The sequence below is a fragment of the Panthera pardus genome, unplaced genomic scaffold, assembly GCF_024362965.1.
Source record: "Panthera pardus isolate Hobbes unplaced genomic scaffold, ASM2436296v1 HiC_scaffold_2, whole genome shotgun sequence".
NCBI lineage: Eukaryota > Metazoa > Chordata > Mammalia > Carnivora > Felidae > Panthera > Panthera pardus.
This window is the reverse complement of record NW_026526765.1, coordinates 148010659-148024975: the sequence shown is the minus strand read 5'-3', so window position 1 is coordinate 148024975 and position 14317 is coordinate 148010659. Positions and strand designations below refer to the sequence as shown.

Here is a 14317-nt window from a genome sequence, read left to right as displayed (position 1 = left end):
TTAAGAGGAGGGAAGAACCCTGAGTGGAACAATAAACATAGAAGCAATTTGTAAAGATTTACTGCTGAAGAAGGTACCACGCCCAGTTCTGTAAACCACACTGGTCTTCTAATCACAATACGTATCCAGGATTCCTGCGCGGGGCTATGCAAGCCCAGGAGCTTGAAGGAAATCCGTTTCCAGCTCAAGTGTGACAGTTCCACAGGACAACCTGATTTGAAAGAGGGCTTCAAATACCTCCATTCTGATCTTAGTACTTTCTAATTGAAGTTCTTTCCAGCTTATCTGTTACCTCTGGCAGAAGACTGCGTTCAGAAACCACCCCCTCAGGCAATAAGGACTGCCCTGAGCCAGCAAGACCCCACGTGACTGACTCGAAGACCAGGATAGACTTGACCTTTACTGTCCACCTGTCTGTACTCACTGGCCTTTGTCCCACATTTTCCTTATACAAATCTGTATTTTCAGCACTTTGTAAATCGCTTTTGAAAGGCTAGTCCACTGTCTTCCCGGTGTTGGCCTCAAGGAAATAAATTCCTTTCTGCTTCACCACCCCTTGTCTCTCTGCCTTTGGATTTTGTCAGTGGTGAGTGGCCGAACCTGGTGTGTTTTGAAACCCCGGAGGCCAGTGCTCTTGAACCTCTGTGCCCTGGTTACAGATTCACTCCCTATCCCACATCTTCCTTTTTATGCACTGACCTGGGGTCCAGAAAGTCCCACACACCAAATGGAGGTGAAGCCTTCTTTGAAAATTCATCAAATCATCCAAAACATGAAGAGCTTCCAATCTCTCATTGCTTTATTGTACTTAGTTAAGGAAACCTAGTCTTGGGGGAGAGGGAAGGTCTCTAGCTCTCTAATGGGTATCCCAAATTTAGAAAGTTATAAATTTTCCCCTACAAATATATATAATTATTCTCATCCAGTCTCAATACTCCTCCCTAGGATATACCATTAACTTGATGGACATGTGTCATAAATTAAATAGGCCAAAACTGTAGCTCCATGTTTTCAATGAAACTGGATTTGAAGTACACATAAACTATGTCTTTTTGTCAAAAAATGTTGTATTGGCAAAGCTGTAATGAAATAAGCAACACCTAGGTGTCCCCAACTGTTTTGAGTGTTGTGGTCTAAACATGTAACTAAATGAAAGAATTACAAGTATAATTTTCACTTGATAAGTCTTAGTAAAGCCTTAAAAATGTATTTTTATTTTTTAAAATTTATTTATTTTGAGAGAGACAGAGACTGCACAAGTGGGGGAGGGTCAGAGACAGAGGGAAGACTGAGAATCCCAAGCAGGCTCTACGCTGTTGGCGCCAAGCGACTGTCAGGCTCAAACTCACTAAACCATGAGATTATGACCTGAGCCGAACCCAAGAGTTAGCTGCTTAACCAACCCAGGCACCGCAAGCCTTTAAAAAAAAAAAAAGTTTATTTATTTTTGAGAGAGAGTGAGATGGGGATGGGCAGAGAGAGAAGGAGACCGAGGTCTAGGAAGCAGGGTCTGCACTGGCAGTTTGAGCCTGATGCGGGGCTCAGACTCACAAACCATGAGATCATGACCTAAGCTGAAGTGGGATGCTTAACTGACTAAGCCACCCAGGCACCCCTTGGTAAAAACTTTTTTTGGGGAACCTTTTTTTGGTAACTGATCAGTCTCCTTTATTCTATATCATCCTATTAGAGTTTTATTATTTTTACACAGGCACTGTGAAATGCTTAAGATATAGATTACCAAATAAAAAAATTAAAAAGAGATCTCAGTACAGAAAATACATTTAATAAATTAAAGTAAAAACCAAAGATCTGGGGAGATCCAAGCCTTAACCAAAAACGTCTGGAAATACTCAAGGAACTAGTCTTTTGACCCATATTCTCTTGGCTTCCAGTGACCATATTTAATAATAAGCACATCAGCCAAAAAAGGGCAACAAATAGTTTAATGGTTTAAGAGATAAGCAAATGTATACTTATTTTCTGCTGCACCAAGTGCTACTTTCAATAGATCCATTAAAATAAATATGTGAGAAATGTTAATAAAAGTGATGGTTGCTCAATCCAAATTAATGTTTGATATACAGTTTATAGCATTTTATTACTGCTAGTGTTTTAAATCTGTATGAACAAATTCAAGTACTTCAGTAGTTTCTTACACTTTATAGAAAACCTACCACAGTTTCAAATGCTTTTCAGCATAAGTATCTTAAGAAATATTATAAATAATTGTTCGAATGTTAACTAGGTGCTATGGTCCTAAAACAGGCCACTTCCAAAAAGTCTAATAATTATGGATTATCATAGTAAGGAACTTTTTGAGAAACTTCTTCAATATTGCTGAGTTGCATCCTTTGCAAGTCAGGTGATTTTCCTTTGCTTTGAACAAAAAGTAACAAAAAAATAGTTTTTGACAATAGATCAGTGTGATTTGGGGCACACAACTTGGAAGGAATTAAAAAACTTGACAACATTACTATGACAAGATTATTCATTTCTATTTCTTTTTATATGAACCAGGGTTCTCAGGGATCACATCTATAAAAGACCAAAACACAGGAATAAAACTGATGCTGAATCCTATCATATTTTATCAGTAAATCACATATTTTCATCTACAGATACATGCTAATGCAAAAAGCAAGCCAGCTCATTTAGAGAATAACAAGAAATTATATCCTTTTGTCAACTTAGCATTTCTAATTATTTTAATGGTAATTCATTCCAGAAGAAAAATATTTTATACACTTAGAGCTTTAGTCACAAGAAAAGTTTACTGAATTTTAATTCATTTACATTTGTTTCTGAAATGTATGATAGAATGAACAATAACATTTTTAAAAACATATGGAAGTGGATGGGGCACCTGGGTGGCTCAGGTGGTTTACTGCCCGACTCTTGCTTTGGCTCATGTCATGATCTGACCTGAGATTGAGCCACACAGATGGGGCTCTGTCAGTGCAGATTCTCTCTCTCCCTCTCTCTCTCTCTCTCTGCCCCTCCCCTGTTCACACATTCTCTCTAGATAGATAGATAAATAAATAAATAAATTTTAAATAAACAAACATTTAAAAAAATATATATATGGATGGGACACCTGGGTGGCTCAGTCTGTTAAGCATCTGACTTCCAGTTCAGGTCATGATCTCATGGCTTGTGGGTTTGAGCCCCATGTCGGGCTCTGTGCTGACAGCTCAGAGCCTGGATCCTGCTTCAGATTCTGTGTGTGTGTCTCTCTCTCTTTCTCTCTCTGCCCCTCCCCTGTTCGTGCTCTGTCTCTCTCTCTCTCAAAAATAAATAGACGTTAAAAAAAAAAAAAAACCAAAACAAGGTGAAATGGAAATTCAAGTTCAAGGAATAAAGGGACAATGTACAGTTTTCAGGGGTGCCTGGCTGGCTCAGTCACTAGAGCATGCAATGAGAGCAGGGGAAGGGCTGAGAGGAGAGAGGGAGAATCCGAAGCAGGTACCAAGGTCAGTGCACAGAGTCCAATGAGGGGCTTGAACCCACAAAACCATGAGATCATGACCTGAGCCAAAATCAAGAGTCGCTGCTTAACCCACTGAGCCACCCAGGCACAAGAGCAATGCAACTCTTGATCTCAGGGTTGTGAGTTCAAGCCCCACGTTGGGTGTAGAGATTACTTAAAAATAAAAAAAACTTTAAAAAAATGTAAAGTTTTCAAATAACTTATTTATTTTTAAGATGGACAGTAGTGCTTATCAAATCATTTAGACATTTACATACCACTTAAAGAATGATGTAACACTTTTATTTTAAAAAGCCAGTACTTAACAATAAGCCAGAAAACATATTACAAACTTTAAAATTATGATGAAGAATTTTATATGTTAGCTTTAAAAGCTGAAGATTTTTTTGGGGCGGGGCGGTCATGTGAGAAAAACATGTGAAGACTAGTGTTTTAGGTGATATGAGCTGGGCGGCAGCAGCTCCTGTCACCGTTCCTGGGTACATGGCTGGGTCCCATCCATTGTTCTCTTCATTCTTCACCTGTTCCCATTCGTGCTCAAGTCAGAGAGCTAGGCAAAATGTGAAGTGGATCTTTTCTTCCTTTTTAAAATGTTTACTTTTTTTTTTAATTTTTTTTTAACGTTTTATTTTTATTTTTGAGACAGAGAGAGACAGAGCATGAACGGGGGAGGGTCAGAGAGAGCGGGAGACACAGAATCGGAAGCAGGCTCCAGGCTCTGAGGCATCAGCCCAGAGCCCGAAGTGGGGCTCGAACTCACGGACCGCGAGATCGTGACCTGAGCCGAAGTCGGCCGCTTAACCAACTGAGCCACCCAGGCGCCCCTAAAATGTTTATTTTTTATAGAGAGCACGAATGGGGAAGAGGCAGAGAGAGAGGGGGACAGAGGATCTGAAGAAGGCACTGCGCTGACAGCAACGAGCCCAATGTGGGGCTCAAACTCGCGAACTGTGAGAACCTGAGCCACCAGGCACCCCTTTGAGCCATTCCATCTCTCAATTTTAATAGCTTTGTGACTCTAGCCAAGCTGGTCACATCTCTCTAAGCTGCATTAATAATAGTTCAGCACATCAGCACAACACATGGAACATCACAAAGTTCTACACTTCCTGAATTGCCAAATAAATGGTGTGTTCAGGGATCCCGAGCTTGACTCCTGCACAGGGGCCAGGCCTGGAATAGAAAGGAGTGCCGCTCTGGGAATATGAGCTGGAGGGAACCTGTGGCCCAACCTCCAGAGACAGCTGGAGATGTTTTTTTTTTTTTTAATTTTAAAATTTTTTAAAATGTTTATTTATTTTTGAGAGAGACAGAGACAGAATGCGAGTGGGTTAGGGGCAGAGAGAGAGGGAGACACAGAATCCGAAGCAGGCTCCAGGCTCTGAGCTGTCAGCACAGAGCCCGACACAGGGCTCAAACTCACAAGCTGTGAGATCACGACCTGAGCCGAAGTCGGAGGCTCAACTGACTGAGCCACCCAGGCACCACTGGAGATCTGGATTTTTATGTAAAGCCTGCAAATTGACTAAAAAATCTTTTTGTGTGTTTTAATACCTTTATGCTATGCGGCATGAAAAAAAAAGCAACTTCCAGACACAAATGGCTCAAATGGCTGGCAGCTTGTTGTAACTTTTGGTGTAGAGAGCAAGGACTCAGAACGGGGAGTGGGCTGTTTGGGGTTTTTTGTTGTTGGCCTCTAAGTTATAGAGAAGTGAGTAGATGCTTTATAAATTTGAGTTCCGGGTAGCCCTTTGGTATCTTGAAAGATCTTATAATGCAGAGTGATGAGGAAGAAAACTTTGACACTTTCCCAACTGTCAGGAATTTTCACTCAGCATCTCAAGGGCTAACCTGAGTTCAGCAATGTGGAGTAGAAAAAGTTACTGTGCTTCATTCTAGAAGGAGTGGCACCAGTTGTGGAGGGCCATTTTGACACGTGGAAAATAAAATTGCCCATGGAAGAGAACAAAGGCATAATACGTACCACCTGCCCGGTGGCAAATATGTATGTAAATAATTATAAGATTTTGAAAGAGCGCCCTCTTTATTGGGTACCCACATGCAAGCCATTGTGCTGGACACGTTAACTCTTAGGAACATGCATACTTTGTCACCTGTCCATTAGGAGAAGGCATTACTCGAATAAGCAAGATGAAGAACCTGGCGTGTGTCCTGTGGTTTGTGAGAAAACTGCGTGGGAAGATGAAAGCATGCATGACCGCTCACTGAAAGATACAACAGGCCTGGGGACAGTTCCTGTGCAGGAGGACATACTCTATCTACACTGAATGATCTTTTGCACGGTTTGATTTCTTTTTTATCACCTGCACTTATTACTTAAAACAACAAAGAACCGGGGGCACATGGGTGGCTCAGTCGGTTGAGCCTGACTTTGGTTCGGGTCATAATCTCACAGTTCGTGGGTTCAAGGCCTGCATTGGGCTCACTGTTGTCGGCATGGATCCTGCTTTGGATTCTCTGTCCCACTTTCTCTCTGCCCCTCCCCGACTCACACTTTCTCAAAAATAAACATTTTTTTAAATGTTATTTTATTTTTGAGAGAGAGAAAGAGTGCAAGAAGCAGGGGAGGGGCAGAGAGAGAAGGGGACAGAAGATCTAAAGCAGGCTCTGTGCTGACAGCAAAGAGCCCAACATGGGGCTCGAACTCACGGGGACAGTGAGATCATGATCTGAGCCGAAGTTGGGTGCTAAACCGACTAGGCCACAAAAATAACTGCCTCTCAAAAATAAACATTAAAAAAACAACAACAAAGAACTGAAACGAGACAACTACACAATCACTATGGCATTCTGTGCTGACAGGCACCACATGGGATAACACTGTAAAACAAGTATTTGAAGCATTCTGCAATAATCCACATTTGCCTTTAACCTAGATCATCAAAAAAATTTTTCCCTGGCAGGAGTGCCGCTCACATTCAATTTCTGCTCCTTTGCTGTTCCTCTGAAAAAGCTCTGCCCTCACTGCTTGTGGAAACACATCAAAGAAAGAAAAAGAGATGAACGAGGTGGCCCTTGCCTGGTCCTGGCTGAAGTGGTGGCCATGGTTTTGTCTCGACCTGCTTTTCTGAAGCCTCTGCAGAGCCTGCTGCCCAGTGTCCATTTCCTTTTCCCTACCCTCACTCCTGTCCTATCTGATGGCTGCAAATTCTATTACATCTGGGACTGGCCACTCAGTTCCCCACACTGCAGCCCTTGGTAAGCCATGTTCCCAACTGGTGCCAGAGCTAAGTGGCAGTTACTCATTTAATATTTTCTTTAAAGTGGCTATTAAAAAAAAAAATCCATGTATACCATGGCATTTTGCTTATAAAGGCATTGAGGCATTTAAGTGTTGTGACTAAGAGCATGGTTCAAGACTTGGTTCAAGTCCTGGTCTGTCACTTTGAAGTTAAATAGGTCAAGTTACTTCTCTTTTATTCAGTTTCCCTCTTTATAACGGGGACAATCACATGGGGCCAGCTACACAGGTGGAAATATGGAAGTCAATCTCCCCTTCCTGCGGTCCTAAGGGATTGCAATTTCCTGCAGAGATGAAGTCGGTATCTGGTTGGGTGGGCAAGAGGCCCCTCAGTCCTGCCCTGAGATACGGAGGGGACAACCCCAACCCTCCCTGAACCAGCAGTAGTCATGGAGTGGGGTCAGGGAGGGGTAGGAAGAAGCCCCAGGGCAGCCTGAGTGGGCTATGGTGGCTAAGAACCTGTCCCAGGGAGGCTGTGGGACCACACACGAGCCCGGCTCCAAGGCCCCTACATACTTCTTTGTTCCAACGTACTTCACTTAACAAAACACACGAAGATGGTAAGAATTTAAAGTACAGGGCACTTCTGAGTAGCTGGATGACCACAATGATCAAAGTCTGCATTAATGCACACCAGGAAGTCAGTCCTGCTATCACCTAGGGTCTTTATGCAAGTTAAATGAATGAACACAAGTACAGATCTAAGACCTGGCATCTACTAAGCACAATGTAAGTGTTGGCTATTATTGATAACACTACTATGGATTGAAAACAAGTATTTTTCAAATATGCATTTGTTCAACAAGTATTTATTATTATTCTGTGCTACATGCTATTTTAGGCACTGGTACATTTTATTTATCAGTGAACAGCAGACATTTTATTATTTGCTTGCTATGTGATCTCAGATGCCTCCAGAACACCTCATGCCTTGACTTTAGGGACTAACCGCCAATGGCTGGGTATACAATCAAACACTCACAGGTGTGGAGCGCCTGGGTGGCTTAGTCAGTTGAGTGTCGGACTTCAGCTCATGCCATGATCTCATGGTTTGTGAGTTTGAGCCCCGCATCGGGCACACTGCTGCAAACACAGAGCCCTCTTCAGATCCTCTGTCCCCCCCTCTCTCTGCCCTTGCCCTGCTCGAGTGCTGTCTCACTCTCTCTCAAAAATGAACATTAAAAGAACACACACCCAAGGTGTGTGCAAAGGTTGTGAGCTAGTGGGAACTAGATTGTTGAACAGGCTCCCTCATTACCTTCTAGTCCTACTTTCCCTTGCAAGAATCTCAAAAAAAGTCAGTTTTTAAACTTTACTCCTCAATCTTTCTTAACTAGTGAAATTCTCACAATTCAGTATGTTGGTGTCAGTGATGACTTCTACAGCACATTTACCGATAGACAGGAGGGAATCAAGAAACTTCAAAGGCACATCATTAGGATTCTTAGCAGTACCGTCCTTGGTCAACTCTGCCCCACAGCACTTTCTATGAAGATGAAACTGAAGTTTTAATTTTAATTTAACATTTAAACATCACATGTGTGTAGTGGTTACTTTGTTGGTTAGCACGGCTCTAAATACTTGGCTTTATAGGGCTTCCCAAGTCACACCCTTAAATGATATTAATGATATTATGATATAATCATTTAGTATTTTCATTCATCTAACATGCTCAAACTCTACTCCAGATAACAAGGGCTGAAAAGGACTATAACAGGTCACTGGGTGAATCAAAAAATCCCTATTGCACACTCTGGGAAATGTGGTGATTTGTGTCCATCACAAAGCGAGTTGACGACTCGGCTCGAAGGGAACTATCGCCTCCTGACTTCCTCCTGGGAGCTTTGACTCCCGAGTGAGTCGGGATGCGCGGTCACACCCAGAGACGTGAGCCGGGCAGGCTTTTCGAGGTTTACAGCAGACAGCAGAACTGGATTCAGTTCTCAAGTACTTTTAAAATACAGACTACCTTAAACTCGTACATTTTGTTGAAGTCCACCAACGAGAGTAAGGAGGTTGTCTGGGGGAATACAATTAGAAGAGTCTCGTTAGGGGAGTAGCCCAATCTCAGACCGTCCAAATCCGCGTTATCTATTTTGATTTGGCTTGCACGGTATAAAGAAAACAGACGAGCAGTTGGGCGTGCTAACAGGTTGGTTGTGAACAACTCGTCTAACAGGCTAAGTAGGTTCAACTCCCTCGCCAGCCCGGCTCCCACGGCCAGCCACCTGTCCCGCGGGCGCGCGCGGGGCGCACCCCTCGGCAACCTACCTGCGCGCGCCGCGCCGTCCGCGCCTCCGTCCGCGCCTCCCAGTCCCGCGGCCGCGCGCAGCGCGCTCCCGCAGCTTGCCGACAGGTTGCCAGTGGCCTTCCGCGCCAGGGTCAGGATGGGCGCCGACCAGCCCTCCGGCCCCACCCGCGGCTTGGCCGCGCTCCGCAGCTCGCTAGGGCTAGGCAGCTGGCTTCGGTCCACAATCTCGAACTCCTCTCCCGGCTCCGGTCCCGGCGCCTGCTCCGGTTCCCGCCCCACCGGGCAGCCACTTTCCCCGTCGGCCATCTTAGCTGAATCACGTGGCCGCGACGGGCGGAGGACTCCGCGCGGGCGGATGCGCGGGCGGGCACTCTCCAGCCAACTCTGCCTCCTCGGTTTTGGTTGTTTTTTTTTTTTTTTTTCCGTTCGCGAAGTTCTTCTTCCTCTTCACTGCCCCCCCTTTCCCTTCTTTAACCTTAAAACGGCTCAGGAGAGTACAAATCATAACATAGAAGCACCCCTATTCCCACCAGTCGGGAGGACTTGTGTCCAAAAAATTACTCTGGTGTTTTCTCCCCTAACTGGGGTGCCCCCAGCCTGGCTTAGAACACAGCCCCCATGGCTTTGGGTTTCTTTGTGACACTATTTCCTCTTTTTAATTTTCATTTCATGATTTATTTTTTCTACTTCGTCACTTTTCTGCAGCACTCTTTAGAACAAACCCTAGGAGGACGGGTAAGGAAACGGACAGACAAGGCAGGAAATCAGGATTTTTATTTAAAGAGCCCCAAAACTATAAATGACGGGTTGGCAGGACTGGGAATCAGAAGGTCCAGATTCTATTAATTAGTTAAATGGGGGTAATAAGAGAACCTGCCTGATTGTTAAATAAGATTTTGCAGAGGGGAGCACATGGCAGACGTTATCAGTTAATGACCAGTGTTAGCCAACTGTGTGGCTTGGGCAACACATTACCCCCTCGCAGGAAATCACTCCCAGTCTGTTTCTTCACTTGGAAAAGAAGGGCATTTGACTAAATAGGAACATTTCATTAGCATTTGACACTCTTTGCAAAGTGCCACACATGGGCCTTATCAAACTAGGAGAACCCTGTGTTTGGTTCCCAGAGCGTTTAAATCTTAAAAAAAAAAAAAAAAAAAAATGAAGTTGGGGGCCTGGGTGGCACAGTCGATTGAGCAACCGACTTTGGCTTAGGTCATGGTCTCACTGTTCCTGAGTTCCAGCCCTGCATCACTCTCCCTGCTGTCAGTGCAGAGTCTGCTTCTGATCCCCTGTCTCCCTCTCTCTCTGCCCTTCTTCAGCTCATGCTCTCTTAAAAATGAAAAAACATTTAAAAAAAATACGAAGTTGTTGCAGATATTTAGAAATTAAAAGACTTGGCATAGGGGCGCCTGGGTGGCTCAGTGGGTTAAGCGTCTGACTTTGGCTCAGGTCACGATCTCACACTTCATGAGTTCGAGCCCTGCGTCGGGCTCTGTGCTGACAGCTCAGAGCCTGGAGCCTGCTTCACATTCTGTGTCTCCCTCTCTGCCCCTTCTCTGCTCATGCTGTGTCTCTCTCTGTCTCAAAAATACATAAACATTAAAAAAAAAAAAATTAAAAGAAAAAAAAGATTTGGCATAAAAACCTGGATTTTAGCTCTTTTGAAAAGTTGGAAGCTTTGGCAGCTCAGAGTATAGTCCCTGACGTCAATAAGCAATGGCTTGTCCCTTTAGAAACCCATTTTCTCCCAGATGTGTCTGGTCCCTGAAGGCCAGTTGTTTTCTATGGGGAGAGTGGGAATGGTGTTTGAGCTGTCACAGTGATGGAGGGGATGCTTCTAGTCTTTACTGGAGTGAACAGGGGAGTCTGGAATACCAAAGAGGGGACCCAGATCCTTCATGACTTTTCAATACACGTGGACATTCATGTAGGTGATCAGAGCCTGGACCTAATTCCATTTTGCATAAAAACACAAACTCCTTTCAGAAAAATAGTTTTAGCATTTACCAGGCTAGGTTATGCTTCAGTAACAACCCCCAAATCTCAGTGGCTTAATGTACCAGAAGTTTGTTTCTCATCAGGCTCCACTTGGGAACCCAGGCCCTCAGAGGTTGTATCCTTTGTAGCAGAGCTTTTTTTTTTTTTTTTTTTTTTTTTTTTTTTTAAGTTTATTTCTTTGAGAGAGTGAGCACACAGCAGGGGCAGGACAGAGAGAGAGGGAGAGAGAGAATCCCAAGCAGGCTCCACACTGTAAGGCTGATGTGGGGCTCAAACCCATGAACCATGGGAGCATGATCTGAGCCCAAATCAAGAGTCAGATGCTTAACCAACTGAGCCACCCAGGTGCCCCTGGAGTAGGGTTTTGCATCAACACTAAATGCCGCAGACCTGACATGATGAACTTCACTTATATACATTTCCCTCTTTTTTTTTTTTTTTTTTGAGAGACAGGGTGCAAGTGAGTGAGGGACAGAGAGAGGGAGAGAGAGAGAGAGAGAGAGAAGGAGAGAGAGGGAGGGAGAGGGAGAGGTGTGGCTCATGTTCACAAACCATGAGATCACGACCTGAGCCAAAGTCAGATGCTTAACTGACTGAGCCACCCAGGTGCCCCTCTCATATACGTTTTATTGACCAAAGCAAATCACATACCATCTCTAACTTCAAGGGAATTAGAAAGTTAGATCGTACTACTGTCTGGGGAGAGGAGAGCTGGGAATACTGGTGAGAAACATAACTACCATAAATGTACTCGGAGTCTTCCCAGAATGCAGTTAAACCGCTCTGTTCAGAATCCAGGAGCTATTAACCATTTCAGAAAATCACATTGCCTACAGTGATGTTGCTTTTGGTATTAAGACAATACCTGTGCTGTCACAATCATGGGGATTTTAGTACAAGTGTCTGGCTACCTTGTTTCGATAATATGTATTATTGAAGGGGCCTGATGGGCCTGATAGGGTAGGCAATTGAATTTGCATGGAACTATCTCACGTCTAGCAATAGACACTGTAGTTCTAAATTCTTTCAAATTTTACTTTATATGAGGCCAACTTTGGAGAAAACTTGGTGAGAGGGGTCTGCAATTTGGAGCAAACTTGGTGAAGAGGATGTGTATGATTGTTTTAGGTACAAAAAGTAAAATTTAAGAGACACCCTAATGAGTTTGCTATTTTCGATGATTTTCCATATGCTTGAAATGTTCTATAACAATTAAAAAGTTCCTACCCCCAAACATATAGCCCAATCCTCTCTCCCCATGTTCTCCTACTCCCCCACATCCTCCCTGCCATTTTCTCGAACCTTCTCTGGACCTGTTTTTTAATGCCTTGAGTTTCACCTGTCTGCTGCCTCCTTCTGCATGTGATTCTACCCTCCGCCCATTGCCTGCCTCATTTCTTTCTAATCTTCCCAGGGCTTCTTACTATGTTTCTTAGACTCCGTCTCTCACATCTGGCCCTTCTATGCTCAGTGTCCCTACCTGCATGGATTCTCACATAATTTTTGCAGACACACTACAGGACATCTTGAGTCTTGGGGCTTTACTTCCTCTGTTCTATTCTCAACACCTCAACCTTTCTAAGACTTCCTAAGACCCAGCACTGATTCTTTCACCTTCCTGCTTACAGATCTCTCATGGCTTCCCATTAAAAGGAGGCTTTCTCTTATCTGCATGCTGTGGTTGCAGATGGCTCATTTTCTCCTTGATGTGGACTTTATTTATTTTATTCCTTTATTATTTTTTTTAAAGTTTATTTACTTATTTTGAGAGAGAGAGAGAGAGAGAGAGCGGCGGGGAGGAACAGAGAGAGAATCCCAAGCAGGCTCCACACTGTCAGAGCAGAGCCTGACACGGGGCTTGAACTCATGAACCACGAGATCATGAGCTGAGCTGAAACCAAGAGTTGGATGCTTAACTTACTGAGCCACCCAGGTGGCCCAATGTGGACTTTAAATTGAGTTATGCAGCACCTCAGGGTGGGTTTAGTGATTTGCCTCATCCCAAAGCCATGCCCAAAGAGATGGAACCTCATGGCTTCACTGGTATTGTGAGTTGGCCCATCAGCTAAGAGCCTCTTGGGCTGAAGTCATTCTATCTCACGTGTACACGTTTTATACTTTGGTTGGCATTTTGTAATCCTCAGTCTTTGGACATAGTTGGTACCCTGCTGCCAGGAAGGGCCAGTTAAAGCCAAATCACTCCTCTGAATGATGCAATAAGAAGGTTTAAGTTTGCACCTCCTAATCTTTTTGACATCATGACCTGCTCTGCTCTGCTCTAAGGACAGTTGAAGCCTTGTCTACTTCCTAGTGAGGAATACCATGAATACTTTTATTTATTTTATTTAAAAAAATTTTTCTTTTATGTTTATTTATTTCTGAGACAGACAGAGCATGAGAGGGGGAGGGGCAAAGGGAGAGGGAGACCCAGAATCGGAAGCAGGCTCCAGGCTCCGAGCTGTCAGCACAGAGCCTGACGTAGGGCTTGAACTCACAAACTGTGAGATCATGACCTGAGCTGGTCACTCAACCGACTGAACCACCCAGGCGCCCCCCATGAATGCTTTTAAATTTTAGCCAAAGGAGTAACAGACACAACTGAGTAACAAATACCAGTGTTTGGCTCCATCTAGTGGTCTAAGTGGATTTGGGTTTCTAACTATCCAGGATTAGACTATTTCCATCCTTCCATCCATCCTTCCATCCATCCTTCCATCCAATCATCCAATACCCATTCTCCCATGCATATAACCAGCTCAGCCTACAAGACTCTGTATGATCTGACCCTTCAATCTTTCTTACCCCATTTCATATCATTATATGTAGGTTTGTTAAGTCCCACATGATTTCTTTCTGTTTCTTAAACACACCACACTTATTTTTTGCAAATGCTTTCTCCTCTTTGCTTGGAATGATTTTCTCCTAGTTTCAGCCTGATCGACTTTTAATCAACATCTTACATATTCAAGTTCAATTCAACTTTCCAGAGACACCATCCCTAACAGCTGAAAAATACATACCCCTCCCAGCCTCCGGTCCCTCTTTGTCACTTCACTCAGTTTTATTTCCTTGATGGTACTTATCAGTTTCTGACATTTTCCTGTTGGAGTTTTATTTGGTATTGTTGGTTCCCCACACTGGAACGGAGCTCAGAGGGAAACTTGTCCCTCTAGTCCACTGCTGTATTCCCAGGGCTCAGAACTGCACTCGTGTGTTAGTGACTTTATAAATGTTTGTTTATTAATTTTGGGGGGAGGAAGGTGGCAGAAAAGAGAGAGGTAAGGGGGAGCGAGAGAGAGAGAGAGAGAGAGAG

At 43.8% G+C, this 14317-nt stretch overlaps 1 protein-coding gene across 3 annotated transcripts in view; it reads right to left on the bottom strand.

The window, feature by feature from the left end:
• RUFY1 (RUN and FYVE domain containing 1) overlaps positions 1-9339 on the bottom strand; it is a 59031-nt gene extending 49692 nt beyond the window's left edge. For 2 of the 3 annotated variants that reach the window (XM_019469665.2, XM_019469666.2), the window contains exon 1: positions 9024-9338. In XM_019469665.2, coding sequence (XP_019325210.1) covers positions 9024-9309 — 286 coding nt within the window. In that variant the 5' untranslated portion in view covers positions 9310-9338. Of the gene's footprint in view, positions 1-9023 lie in introns of all 3 variants that reach the window. The other variant, XR_008423933.1, reaches the window with a different exon arrangement.
• Between the last annotated feature and the right edge of the window lie 4978 nt (positions 9340-14317).